Here is a 16,365-nt window from a genome sequence, read left to right as displayed (position 1 = left end):
GTAGAGTTGGCTGCAAATAAGTACAGTGGTCTGCTTTGCTCACAGTCTTTGGTTTGTTTGTTTAATTAGAAGTACTGTATGCTACACTTTGCATTTACAGCTGCTTACTATGTACACAAATAATGACGAAAACTTAACAGCCATATCAGATAATGGAAAGCTCCACGCAATCCTTCGTATTCATTTTAGAACAAAACAACGAATGCTTCATTATAAGCATTGTTGAGTCTTATATGAAATGTACTGAGCAACGATCGCGCAATTTGCAATTTAGATAAAAGTGTACAATATTTTGATTTCTTCAATTTGTTAAATTATTCGAAACTTTGATGACCTGTTTTTTAAAAGAAACTTGCGAGGAACTAAGATACTTTAGAGAGAAATAAAATTTCGAACGTTTACCGGTAATGCAATCTCAGCAATATACTTATAGTTGGGTCATTTCTCGAACTCTCTTTTGTGAATTTCTCGTTTGTGAACATAATAAAAGTCTGTATTCTGTTGAAAATAGTGGCGGCAGATTAGAGGGGTAGGACCAATGGGAAATATTTTCGTCTTTATTTTTTAACCAAAAGTAGCAGGTAAAAATTGATGAACATCTCGTTCATCCTGAATGACGCACTATTCATATTTTGACAGCTTGACTATCGCTTGTCAGTTATTTGTGGAAATCCCCGTGCGGTTGAGTATGCGTAAAGCACTCACATTATCACTATACTTCAGTGGCGTAAAGGCTTCAGGTCAAGGTGCAGATTGTCATTTGTCAGAGGTTGTGTCAGAAAGGAGTTGACTAGCAAAGCAGCCTTATAGTTTTTTATTTATTTTGCTAAAATGTGCAATCAGGAGCCCGATATAGTGGCAACATTAGGATTGCTCGCTCATTTAAACAACGAGGAGCTAAAAGAGTTGTTGAACGACGATGACAAGTTCGAGGAGATTGTCAAAGATGTCAAACAGGTTAGGTTTTCGTGATCGTATTTTGTTGTTAGTTGGAACAGCGCGAAACCCATGGTATAATTAAGGTGTTATTTATAGTTCAAGGATCAAGATACTGAAAAGGAGATGCTTTTGGCTAGTAACAGGTCCATGGCAGAGTTCAATCTTTCCAATAAACCGAAATTAGAAGAAGGCAAACAAGCAATAAGGGAACTCAGCGAGAAGGGAAGCAGACTCTGTACGAGTGTTATGGAAAAGCTAGATCAGCTGAGTATGTCTCGTCTTCTACACTGGAAATTCTGCTGTTACTTTTCCTTCTGTTGTTCTAAAACTTTGAATCATACGAGCATTCAATTGTGATGTCAGCTCCGGACATTGACTGACAAAGAACAATTTTTAATCACCAAATTTATTAAGAGTTAAATATTTCACTGTATTCTTCTTGCATCCACTTCAGGAATAGTCCCTAATAAATTTTAATTATTGGTTCAGATAGGCATTAAATGTTACCTTTTGCAGAGGAACAGTCAGGCACGATGACTGTTGATACAGCTTTGGCCCTACTTCAAGCATCTGCAGCGGAAATCGAAGAAGAGTCAGAGGTAAATACATTTGTGTATCTGGAGAGCATTTAACAAATATGATTATTACCTAGTCATGTAATAGTAGTTAGAGATATACCAATCAATCGTTTTCTTTTCCTGTTTTCAGAAAATACAAGGAAAGTTTATGAATGAAGAAATGGAGGTGGATGAATTTTTGGAGCAATTTTTGACGCGCCGTAAGCTGATGCACTTGCGAAAAGTGAAAGTTGACAAAATGAAGGAGCTAATGCTAAAGCCTTGTCCTTCGTCCTCTGGAATCTTAGGGTATCCTACCTCTGGTAACTTCCCAGGGATGGGACCTTCCGTTCCATATCCTACAGGTGTCATAGGAATGCCCATGCCTGTTCCGCCAGTATATCGGCCCTTTTAATTCAATGCCAGGTATAATTAACCCTTAATTAATATTCATGGTTAAGAAGAATCTTAATCTACATTGCCAGTGAATTATCAATAAACAAAGATTCATAGGTGCAGTACTGTTGTAATATACATTCAAATTTTATACAAGCTTCTGAAAATTTAGTGCTTTGTTTGTTTAGGTTTATTTTACAGAAAACATGTGGCATTACCATCTGAACTAATGAAATTCCATTCATTTAAGTATCTGGCACTCCTCATGTCATTTAAATGATCAGTTCTGTATAATTTATCATGTTCTGGAAGTACAAAAGCGGTTTGTAAACATGATATATTCTAATAATGAAGAACAAAAACCATATGTTTTGATCAGAAACTGAAATTCTAGCAACTTGTAGTAAATTGCACTACATGGTTTGATAATCCCGAATTATTCTATAACAGTTTAATTATTTCTCAGGGATTCAAAAACCCGTCCACTGTGTTGGACGAAGTGAAATTTACAAAGCTTAATGATATTGTTATGTGATAGTTTCACATAGCTGAAAATCTAAGAGCTTTGACGCATAGATCAAAAACGTGTGGCGATTTACTTACGTCATCATTATCTGAGTACTCAGAGACCTATAGGGAAGCAAGCCTAAGGCAGAATACGATGAACAAAGAATCAACCTTGAGTTTTACAATAATGGTTTTCTCAGACTATAAATACATACATATAACTGATAAGACTAAACTAATATTATAACGTTTTACTAGTTATATTTATGAATTTTGGCTGATTAGAGTTCTTGCAATTTACTTGGTCGTTTTTTGTTATTCATCTCTTCCAACTTTTCTCGTAATAAATGGTGCCCTGTGCACATATTCCTGGAATTCCCATATTTCCTCTAAATGCAAAGAAACTTCTATATTTCCTTTGAATGTAAAGCAATTTTATCTTACGTGACATAATGCTAACTAACAAGTGCAGTACGATATTTAAAGGTGTATTTTGAATAGATGATCCATTTATTATTATTTGATATGCGAACTTGGTTTTAACAACCATAAGAGATAAAAAAAAAACAATAATTATAAATATATTTGAATGAAAAGAATGTTGAAAACAAATCAGATATTTGAATAAAGTATTTTTTATTTGAACAGCAGCGTAAACACTATAAACAAATTTCTACTATATACAATACTCAGTAACAGCTGACAATCTATCTCATCTAAAGCTGAAAATTACATTCTTAGCCATTCAAGTGTTGGGAGAGCTCTCCTTATTACTGTTGATTCCTGGAGAAGAAGAAGGCTGTGAATCTTTTGTATCATGAGTGATTCGGTTCACATCATAACTTATGCTATCCCGATAAGTGTAGAAAGATGCCAAGGTAAACAGAAATAGAATACCAAGTGGCATGGTAATTGCAACCTGTTGCGATCGACGAATGTCGTCCTCTTTCTCTCTTTGCAAACGCTCACAGTTTACTTTGCTTTCACTAGTTTGAGTAAATAACGAACCATAATGTGCTTTAGCCCATTCGTCAAAGTTGTATATCGGAGAGCGACCGTCAGAAGTGACGATTTTGCTTCTGTTCATTCTAGCCTTGTAAAAGCGAGTTTGGGCGTCTTCTTTTTTCACTTCTTCTGGATCTCTCTCTTCCATGCGCCTAGAACCAGCACCAGGTCTCATTCCACGGTCGTACATTTTTCGCGATTTGTAACTTCCCAATACTTCATATGCGTCTGTGATCTTGCGAAACTTGTGTTTTGCTGCCTCGCTTTTATTTTTGTCTGGATGGTAAATCATGGTCAGTTTGTAGTAAGCACTCTTGATGTCATTTTGTGTAGCCTTCGGAGAGAGGCCTAATGTATCGTAATGATTTTTAAACAATAACGAACTAGTGCTGAATTCAAGTTTGCCTGTAAATAAGTTTATGCAAACTCTCGGATAACCCATCGATGATATTGTCGGCATTTATTTGTAATGACTAATAAATTATGTAATATATTTCTAAGCCGTAGGCCTGATAATATAAACCGGGTCTTGATGTGGCTTCAAGCTTTGATTATATCGTTTCTTCGGATGAGTAGTGTCCGAATATGTCATAATTTGAAATAACTTGTCCGAATCTTTACGGAAAATTGATCCAAAATTACAGTTCGTAATTTCGACATTCGGATCACTGAGGCACTCGTTAGCGGCCGTAAAAAATTGAACGTATGGTTATTGCTTGCACTATTTTAAAGACTATTGAATACAGGTTAACCGACGGATGGTCCCTGATCTACTCATCTCTGCTCGAACACTGAATTCAATGTCACGTCGGAGGTGCGCAACTATCAGAGTGAGGTACAGATCAAGACACCAGGAACCGATCATATTATAGGATACAACGGCAGCGCCCAATGGGAGCACGCAGTTTCTTCTGTGGAGATTGGAATTCCCTGTCTCGGTACTCTCTCACAGATTTTCGATTGACCAGTCCACAGACGTCAAAATCATGAACAAATCACGATAAACACTCATGACATTAGATGTATCCTACAAAAAGATATAAAAATATGATCCAAACGGAATCCGAATTTATATTTTGTTCAGATCAGGTGCTTTGTCAGGTGACTCGAATGCACTGCTCGAATGTCATATACCTATGTTCACACCAAAGTGCAGTGTTGCAGATTTTGTCCACGAGAGGCGTTCGAGAAGCGTTGCGGCCGTTGTGCGATGCAAATATCGAGATCAGTGGATGCCATGGTAAGCATGTGCTGCATGGTAACACATATTAATAATACTATTCGTTTGTGTCAAAAATCGGGCTAATTGTTAAGCACCGTCTCTGAATATCGGCTTCCTCTCTGGTGTATCTATCAAGAGTTAAACATCAACGGTGCGACTGTCGCTCAAAATAAGACTTGTATAGTCCTACCGTTTCTCACAGTTTTGAAAACAACACCGTGTGTCGAGGACACTTCTCGCGATTTCTGCTACACTAAATTATTGTAATATCACTTATACTAGTGATTGTATATATTTGTTCATTCGACGTAACAATACGCCGAATAAAAAAATATTGCAAGATCATTGCGTGGTTTTATTTTGCAGGGATTGTGGTTGATATAGTTCTTGTGTATAGTGTGATGTGTATACGAATGCGGAATATATCCGCCTACATCTGAACCATCTTCGTATGAATTTTCTAAAAATATCGACATATTCATGAGTTACTTAATAATATTGGTTAACACATTTTTGGTGACAATATCGACGTTGGAAAACTGGCCATAATTCGCAGCTCAGGTGAGAACAGACTTGTATACGTGTTTTGTAATATTCGCGGGAATGTTGGAGAAAACGAAATACAAGAAAGTTGTATAGAATTTCCTAACGTAACTTATAAATTCAGCAGAAGACTTTCAAGTTCTTTTCCCCAATATTATCAATTGCCAATCGATCATGATGTTGTCGTTAGAAATGTTAACGTAACAAAACATCATCCAAAACATCATCATTTTTCAACTTTGGAGAGAATTTTAAGGAGTCGAGTTTGGAAAATCTGAGCCTTCTCTGCTACATTATGGCGTACTGAAATCCTGCCAACCATAAAGTTACAAAATAGCGGCTTATCTTCCAAATTGTGTCACTACGTTCAAATTATTTTGGCTTCTATACCTAATGTGCACACAAATATGCAGTGCTTAATACGCAGGTGGACTGTTCAGAATTCTGGTTCGGTTAGGAGATCTATGTGAGCGTAACTGTGTTATATCCTTTGAAAATGGTTTAACTAGTTATATGATTACGAGAGCAATTCTCTTCGCATTTTATGACGTACGCTGTAGGTTCATTTTTTGAATCGATATACGTATAGTTTATGACTTGAAGATACGAACTAAGAGAAGCTAAAAATTCACTTTCAATCGATGAATTAAAAGATAGAGGAATAAAATTTTCTTGGCATAAACATTGCACTGCTTTTGCAAAATTTATAATGATTCAAAATCGAAAAAAAAAATCGAATGGCAATTAGAATCAAAAAATACAAAACTCTCCAAGCACACATTCTGAAAGGTAACTAAATTAATTTCCCTGTTCTTTTTTCAGTTTCTGTCAGAAATGGAGTGAATCAGAAATTACTTCACATCATTGGTGAATGTCGCATGCGTTTGGGTTACGGATTTCTTGCTTACATTTTTTCATTATGTGACATGGCCGTGACAATCGTTACAGAAAGTTTCGATTTATTAAATTAATATATAGACTCTTCGCAATTTTAAGGGAGTTTATTTTTCAAGTAAATGATTTTATTTTTTCTGTCATGAAATTTGTTATAAAATAATTATTATGATGAGGGCACTTTCTATCTAACACTTGCTGCTAAATATTCGAACCCTCTTGAAATCACTAAAATTATAAATAGTTTTTCTTCTGTTTTACAAAACAGTTATTAGCACTTGATACCGCTTCTAAGAATAAGAATTTGCATCGTTATTCATCAGATTAATATAGAGATGCCGCTACCGATTGTATTCCAGAATATAAATTCCCGTATTGACGTTTTTCTGAAATATCAATTTTAACGTCGATTTTGCGCGTGTCCTGTCAACAAACCGAACGCAGTAACGGCAATATTATACTATGAGCGCGATTTCAGTAATTAAATTGTTCGACTTTAACTGCGCTGTTTGCGCGTGGACTTGATGCACTTCGGTTCTGAGGACAGTCTGAATTTTATCGTATACGATTGCGCGTAGGCTTCGTACTTTTAGGAAGTTGATGTTCGTAACGTTAGTGTAATACTAAATGATTAGAAAAAATCGCAATTTCCCTATTCAAGGATGCGTGTGAAATTTATTAAACCGTAATACAGCAAAACGAATCTCATTCGAAAAACTCGACATCTTAAAAGTCATTATGGTAAAATTGCAAATTAATGATTTTGGTTCAATATTTCGTTAAAGTAACCCGACTAAACTGACTGAACCTTACCGATACTTCGCAGCTTCGCATGCAGTGTTTTGATAATCACGCGGAATAATTGGTGCTTGCCAATTGTACCAAAATTGACAAAAAAATATAAAAACCATTTTTTAACGATCGTCCGAAATTAATGAAATACTATGTAAAATCTTAAGTAATTAGAATATTTTGAATGGAGAATCTTCATTTGATAACTCCACATTACTGAGCCCAAACAGATAAAAAATTATCTCAATGGGTATGCTCGAGCCGATCTGATGTTTAACAACTTGAAATGTTCGACGAAATTTTCGAAGTAAATCACTTTTACTAATGGATTTCGAGGTATCGTTTTTTGCCAATTTCGAGAAACACTAAAATCAATAGTTGCATAAGTTACACATTATGTATTTAAATAGCGTAACTGTGTCAGGTAAGAGAAACATATCGAGGCATGATTACGCATGCACTGCGATCACATAAAATAATAAGTTGTAAGATTTATTGCTAAGCATTTATCATAACTGTGTTATTAGAGATTATTCTCTTATAATCGTGCTATAACGTGATTTGCTGCAAGCACTCTTACCGAATGTGAGAAATTGACGTAGTTTGAAGAGTTTTAATTCATGGAATAATTCTTGTCTAATAACTGCACACTTTGGGCGCTGTTTTTCATCTTCGGCGAACAATCACACGAATTGTCAACAAACTACCCAACCCATTGAGTAGAGTGGTCATGTCATTTGCTTCGAAAAACCGAGGAACAATTATTTTATATAGTACTGAAAAAACAAAAAACAAAGCTATCCGTGGGTAAATATTTCATTGCCATCACTATTATTGGCGACAATGATGGATTTAGTATAATATAGATTCATTTTTGTTTGTCAGATTCACGATTAAGGGCTACTGCTAACAAAGTTCCACTAATATCATTGTGAAACCCCTAAATTACAAACATGCTGGAAGCGGAGAGAATAAACAAGATTCAAGGGCTCACTACTCGTAGATTGTTGTTTGGAATGGAGCTTGAGATGGCAGGCTACATGGTCATTGACCATGACATAAGAATCCTACTCACGGTCAGCCACTGATAATTATGAAATCACGTGTCAGGGCTATTTAAGACGTCAAGATCAACCAAGAATTATTTATAATCGCCTAATAAATGATTAAAAACCAAGTGATGAAGAGATATTGCTGGGGGTTATCACATCTTGCTCAAAATAATCCATTGCGTAATATTGGATCTATTGCGAACTTTTATACTTAGAACTGCATGTAACTCAAAAATGAGTGTCCTTTCTTTGTGTACGATTATTAATACTTCGGGTAGGTATTATCATCTCGTGATACCGTAAAGTTTATATTTTGCTCCACTGTCCATGCATTATCATCGTTTCTAATTAATATTGGCATATGGGACTGCCTTGATTTCTTAATGTTATATTCGATTGATAAAGTGGTAGAAGAAGCGATTTTCGTATCCGCGATAGTGATAAACATTTAACACGTAAAAGAAGATATCATCGTTGAAGCCGAAATAGCATACGTTTTATCATTTATGCAAAGTATACAAAGTAATTTTCCGACATTTTTCGGCATCTCTCGATTATCGAAACAATGGCTTTTGAATTACACAATTTAGCAGTGTACTTGGGAGATAACAGAGGCTCGTAGTATGAGTGCCGTTAAAGTTTAAACTGAATAGTGCAGTCTGAAAGTGAATAGGTTGATTTTGCACTGAAGGTTTTTAATTTCGACAGTCAAATATTTGAAAAAAAAAAAATATCAGCGAATTCCAATTTCAGCGAAGTATAAACACTGTAGAGTATAAAACTACTGAACGTCATTTAACTTACTCGACGTAAACTATTTTTATTTGAGAACTGCTTCTTATCACTTACATACATATTCGTAGAATTCCTTAAATCTCGTTCTCCTAAAACAGGAGCCAATAATTCCAATCGTTGGTGTACTCATTTTATCTTTAATATCGTTTAGGGGCCTCAGGATACCTTAGCATTGGGCACGCGTTGCCAACTGCAAATTACGGCCTGAAGGACCTGGTTATACATAGTTTGATAATGGAATCGTGATAACATGACATACTTTGATTACACCGGCCCACAAAAAAAAAAGTGATCTGCACCTTTGACCGGACCCGAAGGTTAGCACGGTGTTATCGTCATAGTCGTGATCCCAAGCGAGTCATCATTGTTTATGAAAAAAGTTCAGAAGGTGTATACGTTGTCTTGTTGACAATGCGGAATTCAGTGGTGTGGAAAATGGTTGGTAGAAAGGTCTTTCCTAACCACTTGCCAATTGTAAGTTGAAGTCCTGTTAAATCAAAAAACTCTGTAGTAATTATGAGTCTTTCTGACTCAAATATGTAAGACTGGTATTTGGGGTTGATCTAGAATATTTCCACCAAGTTTCAAAGTTCTCAGTCGTTTCCACACCTAGCCACTGAATCAGTTTGTAAGTTTATAATCAATTAACAGCCATCTATCGTATAGCCATATTGTTATCCATACTGATCCGTGCTTTACCAAGTACATCGTTTTATTCAATTTCCTTATCATTACTATTCCGTTTCAATGGCTTTTCTACGTGTCAGATTCAATTATTCCCGTATGTGCTGTGCTGCGCCATCGGCATTTTGCTTTCACGATGTTCAATGTAAGGTAATTTTGGTATCTATACTGGCGGTTTGCCAAAACATACCTAATATGTCACGAACTATGGTCACATGAAGTGGGAGATCGAAGACAGAAATTAATTTTTTTAAGCACCCTATTGTCCATCCCCTATTTTGCTTCTAGCTAATACCAGTTAGTAGAAACCTGTTCATTTCTCGAATATGCTATGTTCGATTGATAAAATAATTGACAAGGTTTTCTACTCGATTTTCTATGTCAGTTAATGGTTTGAAAGTTTAAAATGCTATGAATTCTAATCATTGTTGAATCTGAGGAAGCACGCGTTTTATCCATATTACACAAATAAATTCTTTATCATGCTTACGCAGCCTTGATTATCAGCAAGACGCCTCCCGAATCACACAACTCGCAATAATGTAAGTATGAAAGATCACCGAGGATCGGAGTTCACATGCTTGTATAAGAATTACGTAACACGTTGTACTACGGTTAAATAAAGACAGCCAAATCGCTTGGGAATCATTTATCGACAAATCGCGAAACTGGAAACACGATGATGGTTATACAATCGTATTGTGGCGTAAGATTCTACGTCTTGATACTATTTCTACTAAGCAGTTATGTTAGTATTTGCGGCAGTGCCCCGGCTGGAAATGCGGATATATTTGAAAATTCGACTCGCCCAGAAATCCACGTACTTCAAGGAAATATCCAAGGTGTAAATCTGGTCACGCGCCGCAACAGGATATTCTTCGGTTTTAAAGGAATCCCATTCGCCCAACCGCCGATTGGAAATCTCAGGTTTGCTTCACAACAAGAAAATTCATATTGCTTGTTCAAAAAAAATATCACATAAATACACATACGCACATTCCCGGACGTCCCTGTGAAAATAGTCGAAAGTGATTCTCTAGTCCTCAAAATGTGAAAATCGTATGAATATTTAACTTTTCATTTTTGGGATCATTGTAATAAACTTCACTACTTCTTTAAAACGAAGAAGCGAGTAGTTAATAATCTGCTGCATAGAGTAATTCTCAAGTTCAACTTTCGAAGTGGTTTTTTTTTTGTTGGTTGGAACAAGTGTTCCGAATAATTATTTCTTATACAATGCTTGATCAACAACTATTCTTAAATCTCTCCACTGATAGATCGATCAATTTGAATACTGGATGTCGCGTTATGTAAACGGTAAAACAACGTTCGCTGTTGTCTCGATACAGATTCAAGGGACCCGTACCAGCAGGAGCGTGGAATGGTACTTTAGATGGTAGCATCGATTCCCCCCCATGTCCTCAGCTGGAGGGTACAGTGTTCATCGGAAATGAGGACTGTCTATATCTCAACGTGTATACACCACGGGTAATCATTATACCTCATGTTTTCAGCACAATTGGATGGCAGTTTTTATGTTTTCAACTTGCGTGTAGTCAGTCCATGCACTTTCAAGGAGGAGATCTGGATTGCCGAATGTGTATTTTGAAAATGATTTTTGATTTGCTCAATCCTGCAGCTTCCTACCGGTGACAACTTTACCTTACTACCAGTAATGCTCTTTGCCTATGGCGGTGGACACAAAACAGGAACGAATAATCCCAAACGATGGGGACCTCAATTCATCCTTGATAAAGATGTCGTTCTGTTAGTTCCTAATTATCGTATGGGTCCTTTAGGATATCTCAGTACGGGAGATGAAGTATCACCTGGTAATTACGGTCTCAAGGACCTAGTTCGAGCTTTGGAATGGACTCGAGACAACGTTCGTTATTTTGGCGGTGATCCCAATCAAGTCACTGTTCACGGAGGAAGTTCAGGGGCCGCGTGCGTTCATCTCTTGACGATGTCGAATTCAACGAATGGTGAGACTCACTAGCTGTTGATTATTGTTGACATACCTACGTATATTTATATAGCTTACTGTTTCTTGGTCGTGAATTTCCTTCAGCTCCAGTCATGATGCACAATTCAATTTCATTTTATGTGATTGAATGCGTGTCATTTTTTGCGTATCGCTCGAACAGCTACCGATACAGTTTCCTTATTCTTACAGGACTTTTTCATCGATATATCCTGCAAAGTGGAAACGCGCTCGGGTTGTTATTTCCACATACGAAAACGCAGAGCGCAAAATATGCTGCTAAGCTTGGAGAACATCTTGGTTGCCCGACTAATACCTCTATTGCCCTTGTTAACTGTCTGAGAACTTTTAACGCGTCCCAACTTGTCGATACGACGTCTGTGTTCACCGAGTGGTTCGTATTTCCGTATGTTATATGGGGTCCAAGTATCGAACCGGAAACAGAAGAAGCATTCATAACGGATACTCCGAGGAACTTGTATGCTCGCGGAATGGTCCGTGATCTGCCGTCGATAAACCTGGTTGTTCGCGATGAAGGAATTGTCTTTAGTGCCTGCAAGTAATCTTACAATATTCACGAGCGGAAAACTTTTTTAAAAAAAGCAGTAGAATATAAGTGTAGCCAACAGATGAATTCAAATTTGATACAATTTTGTTTCTGTTCTCATTAGTATTTCTCAACCGACAAGACTTGATCAATGAGTTTTTGGACAAGTTGCATATTGTTCTACCTTACGTCTTACAATATGAGAATGATATTGACAATATGACTGTTTTCGCTGATGCCGTTAAGTCATACTACTTTAACAATTTGACCGTCGATCAAAACATAGTAGGTATTCAAAGTCAGCGAATTAAGTTCCGATTTCCTCGATTACCAGGTCTAATATTCGGTACTTGTTTCAGATATTCAATAATTTTTCGCTATTCCTGAGTGATCTTACCGTCACATATTTTTCGCACAAAACTATCCAGGAAAAAGCTCTTCATACTAAAAGCCCCCAGTATTTTTGCTCATTCAACTACCGGGGTACAGTCAGTTACAGCTATTTCTTCAGTGGAGGGGATACTTCGAACATGGGTGTAGCACACGGTGATGAGCTTCTCTATCTTCTTCCGGGACCGAAGTCTCAGTTTGGACCTCCAGGCTACGAATTTAGCGAGGCCGATTGGAAAATGGTGGACACGATGGTCCAGCTGTGGACATCCTTTGCAGCTACCGGGTAAACGCGCGCAGCTAGAAATAAGAGTAAAACAAAAAACAAAAAAACAAAAAAAAATTAAGAAAATCTCAGTTGACTGTAACTAGACAAGATTGATGGGAAATCCGGAATTATGCTTTCAGAACACCGACAACTTTGGATGGCAGTACAACTTGGATGCCATATTCACGTTCCCTCGATAATTACCTCCAAATAGGAGATGGTTCTGAGACAACTCTTCAAATGAAGCATGGTTATTCTGTTGACCGATTTCGATTTTTGGACGAACTTTTAGCCGCTGTAAATTTGCACTAGCTACGGGACTTCGTATTTCACGATTACAATTCGCTTTTGAAGGGATTTGATGCTGTAAAGATACAAGTATTGCAAATACACATGTATGAATAAAGCATTTCAAGTGTAAGATATTCGTGTATCACGGACATATGAGAAAACATGTAAGTGTCAATTGGAACAATAATAATAGCCCCAAAAAATCCAACTTACTTCAAGAACCTACGTTCACGAAATTCGGAATTTAATAGAACCAGCAGGGACGTATTTCAGAGAAATGAATTAAACGACCAAGAACCAAGTTCTGGTGTATTTGACAAACATAGAATTATTTTATTTCATAGTCAGTCATACTTAGCGTGACAAAAAATTATGTGTTTTTAAGGGCTAGAAACCATATGAAATACGAAATCGTACTGGTCGCGAAGTATTAAATACACGCAAATAAGTAACTCGAATTACTGTTGTCCTTCATTCGGCCGCAAATTATCCTGCTTTACCCTTATAATTTTACTTAAGAAATTTCCTCTTTTTTTATGTCAAGTGATCGACTCGAGTAAATCAGTAGTTGTTCGATAAAAGATGTGTTTCTATCATTTTGAGTGCATTAAATATTCAACAGATCTTCAATTCAAATCTGTACATTACTGAATGTGTAACTGAGTCCCAAACAACTTCGAGTATGAATTTTTATAACAAATGTTGAAAATATCCATTTTAGTTGTGCAGCCTAGTACGAGCAATACAGTTGTGGTTTACTTCAAGTTTTTATTACTAAACACTTAAAACTACACACGGATTATGTCCAGCAATAAGAGTTCCAACCAAATGTTCACATTATTGGTGATGTTCAGAGGATTCAAGGTCCATTGATATCATTAGATTTGTTCGCAGAATTTCCACATTTTGATAAATTAATTAGAAAAGTTATTCTGAGAAATATGAACAATCGAATTTCACAATCATTTAGTTTCGAATCTCTAATTCCTGTCAAACTGATAATTGTCAAAAAGTAAAATAAACCGATTAATACAAACTATTATAAAGCATTAGTCAATAAGTGGTACTCATTAATGTAAGTTTGTTTGTGTTATTCAGACAAGGCGTGAGTTTATCATAGGCCGGTATTCATAGTCAGTGCTTAAGACCGGACTCGAATAAGACGGTCTTATACGAGGCCTTAAGATGGCGTTTGGTTCCATAGACGTCAAACAAGACGGTCTTGAGACGCGGCAAATAAGACGGTCTTCATCAAGTCGGTCTTATTCGAAGCGTGCTTACAAGGTTGCATAGTCCCGTCTTATTTGAAATAAGCATGGTCTTGAGCACGCAACGTTTCATAGTCAATTAACGCCGTCTTATTTACGTATCTTGATCAAGTCGAGTTCGGACTGCACTTAAGCAAATGCTTGTTGCCTAAATATTACTCAATTGCTCTGATGCGTACGAAATTGATAATTACGAATTGTTTGGAAAATATTATATTCGAACAATATAAATTAACAGGAATAGATTGTGAAGGAATGTTTGGGAAAGTGCAGCTGGGACGGGATTATTTACTGTAAAAGGGTAGCAACGGAAACTTGCAATTGAAATAGAGGTTATGAGAGCATTCGCTTTGAAAAATTTGTGAAGTGAAGTGAATAGTGAAATTCTATTGACTGGTGAATATGCAAGATATGTTTAATTTCTACGATCAGATCGAAGAAATGAATAATATGATTGAGGTGGTTGCAATGGTCAACGTTGGGCCGAATGACGAAGACGAGGGTGAAGTACAGCGAGCTCTAAAGAGATACATCAGAGATGGTCAAAACCCGTTCGAGTTTTAATCCGAGCAGGAGTTCAAACGGCGATTCCGATTTTCAAAGGATGGTATTATGTACGGAATACTACCTAGAATTGAAGCTGCCTTAGTCAGTGCCAATAATCGTGGTCTACCAATTCCACCTGTCATGCAATTATTAATATGTCTACGATTTTACGCTACCGCTAGCTTTCAAGTAAGGATCATTGTGATTATAATTTCTGACATTCTACTGAAAATATAAAGTGATTTCATTGCTTCCTGTGATCATGGAATAAATGATTGCTAATACATTTTGTACTGTACAGAGACAATCATGAGAGACAACTTACTGGAACCCTGGTTGGAGATGCCGGCTATCCGTGCTTGCCATTTCTGCTGACTCCATTGGCAAATCCAATTACAGATGCTCAACAAAGGTAAGATAAAGATTATCGCATTACTTTAGATTTCGATAAGTAGTCATAAAATTGACAAAGTATACATGTGTGAATTAACCAAGTCGGTATCTTGATAGGTATAACAACGTACAAAGCAGAACAAGGCAAATTGTTGAAAGAACATTTGGAGTTTGGAAGCGACGTTTTCCTTGCCTATCCCGAGGTTTGGGAACCAAATTGTTGTGCTCTACCACAATTGTTGTAGCTTGTGCCGTACTACACAATTTATCACTAACATTGGATAATGCTGTTCCGGAAGATAATCGCATCGAAGAAGAAGAAGCGGATGAATTGCCACCTCAAGCACCGCATTGGCAGTCTGGAGAGGGTTTTGCAATACGCGAAGCTCTAATCGAACGGTTATTCATTTAATCAAAATATATGTATATCAAGTTAATTTAATTGTAAAGACTAATTGATTTTAGAATGAATATACTCCAAATATTTAATAAAATTGAATTTAATTTGTACAAACAGTTAACATTAGAATACATATTTTACTCATAACTTATCATTGGTTCTCATTTTATTTTTAAACCCCTCACTTACTCATGAAAATACTGATATGTACGTAATTGTACTAAGCGTCAGTCTTATAGTTACGATAATACTTATGAAAATTTGTCTACGTAAAAATATTCTTCGTTTTATAGCTATACCCCCACTACAAAAAATTGTACGCGATTTGTTCCCGTTTTTTAGTTCCTCTACGTGGCGCTAACGTTGTTGTGTTCATAAACTATAAAAATACTCAAGAGCTGCATGTCTATACGAATATCTTGCACAGGCTGAGAAATAAAATCCGAGCGTCTTATTGGGGGATACATCGGAAATATTCCGAACATAACCGAACGTCGAATAAGACCGTCTTAAGCTCAGTCTTCGCCAAGACGGTCTTGAATGAAATAAGCTAGCGCTTGAGACCAAATTCTTGACGAAGACCGTCTTGTTTTCCGACTATGAATACATAGCATCTTAAGACGGTCTTGAACGAATAAGACGATCTTCACCAAGACGGTCTTAAGCACGTGCTTGAGACCTGACTATGGCCCGTATTCATAGTCAGGTCTCAAGCACGTGCTTAAGACCGTCTTGGTGAAGATCGTCTTATTCGTTCAAGACCGTCTTAAGATGCTATGTATTCATAGTCGGAAAACAAGACGGTCTTCGTCAAGAATTTGGTCTCAAGCGCTAGCTTATTTCATTCAAGACCGTCTTGGCGAAGACTGAGCTTAAGACGGTCTTATTCGAC

The 16,365-nt window shown here is 36.8% G+C and overlaps 5 protein-coding genes and 1 long non-coding RNA gene across 9 annotated transcripts in view; 4 read left to right on the top strand and 2 right to left on the bottom strand.

Annotated features, from left to right (window-relative positions):
* The first annotated feature begins 714 nt into the window (after positions 1–714).
* Positions 715–3,044, top strand: LOC124178203 (vacuolar protein sorting-associated protein 37B). The gene is made up of 4 exons (XM_046561439.1): positions 715–957; positions 1,036–1,207; positions 1,456–1,538; positions 1,648–3,044. Exons 1-4 carry the CDS (start codon positions 832–834, stop codon positions 1,909–1,911), a joined length of 645 nt encoding a protein of 214 aa, XP_046417395.1. The 5' UTR covers positions 715–831; the 3' UTR covers positions 1,912–3,044.
* Positions 3,017–4,429, bottom strand: LOC124178202 (dnaJ homolog subfamily C member 30, mitochondrial-like). Its single transcript, XM_046561438.1, has one exon. It carries the CDS (start codon positions 3,862–3,864, stop codon positions 3,145–3,147), a length of 720 nt encoding a protein of 239 aa, XP_046417394.1. The 5' UTR covers positions 3,865–4,429; the 3' UTR covers positions 3,017–3,144.
* LOC124178204 lies at positions 4,425–9,018 on the top strand. The gene is made up of 3 exons (XM_046561440.1): positions 4,425–4,644; positions 5,992–6,036; positions 8,854–9,018. The coding sequence occupies exons 1-3, from the start codon at positions 4,425–4,427 to the stop codon at positions 8,946–8,948; spliced, it is 360 nt and encodes a 119-aa protein (XP_046417396.1). The 3' UTR covers positions 8,949–9,018.
* Positions 9,019–9,038: 20 nt separating this feature from the next.
* On the top strand, positions 9,039–13,324 carry LOC124178200 (esterase E4-like). 2 transcript variants are annotated; one of them, XM_046561436.1, is made up of 8 exons: positions 9,039–9,176; positions 9,881–10,313; positions 10,736–10,874; positions 11,026–11,371; positions 11,563–11,925; positions 12,042–12,202; positions 12,277–12,593; positions 12,716–13,324. In XM_046561436.1, the coding sequence occupies exons 2-8, from the start codon at positions 10,066–10,068 to the stop codon at positions 12,885–12,887; spliced, it is 1,746 nt and encodes a 581-aa protein (XP_046417392.1). In that variant the 5' UTR covers positions 9,039–9,176; positions 9,881–10,065; the 3' UTR covers positions 12,888–13,324. The 2 variants fall into 2 exon arrangements, with proteins under 2 accessions (XP_046417392.1, XP_046417391.1); XM_046561435.1 differs by lacking the exon at positions 9,039–9,176 and having other exon boundaries at positions 9,186–10,313.
* Positions 12,862–16,365, bottom strand: part of LOC124178195 (NFX1-type zinc finger-containing protein 1-like) — a 21,375-nt gene continuing 17,871 nt past the window's right edge. For 2 of the 3 annotated variants that reach the window (XM_046561423.1, XM_046561426.1), the window contains exon 18: positions 12,862–13,986. In XM_046561423.1, the coding sequence (XP_046417379.1) occupies positions 13,981–13,986 (6 nt within the window). In that variant the 3' untranslated portion in view covers positions 12,862–13,980. The remainder of the gene's footprint in view (positions 13,987–16,365) is intronic. The other variant, XM_046561425.1, reaches the window with a different exon arrangement.
* On the top strand, positions 14,987–15,620 carry LOC124178208. Its single transcript, XR_006869762.1, has 2 exons — positions 14,987–15,092; positions 15,191–15,620. It is a non-coding gene; the product is annotated as an uncharacterized LOC124178208 (long non-coding RNA).

The sequence above is a fragment of the Neodiprion fabricii genome, chromosome 3, assembly GCF_021155785.1.
Source record: "Neodiprion fabricii isolate iyNeoFabr1 chromosome 3, iyNeoFabr1.1, whole genome shotgun sequence".
Classification (NCBI taxonomy): Eukaryota; Metazoa; Arthropoda; class Insecta; order Hymenoptera; family Diprionidae; genus Neodiprion; species Neodiprion fabricii.
Note: the sequence above shows the minus strand (reverse complement) of the source record. Positions and strands in the feature narration are given on the sequence as shown.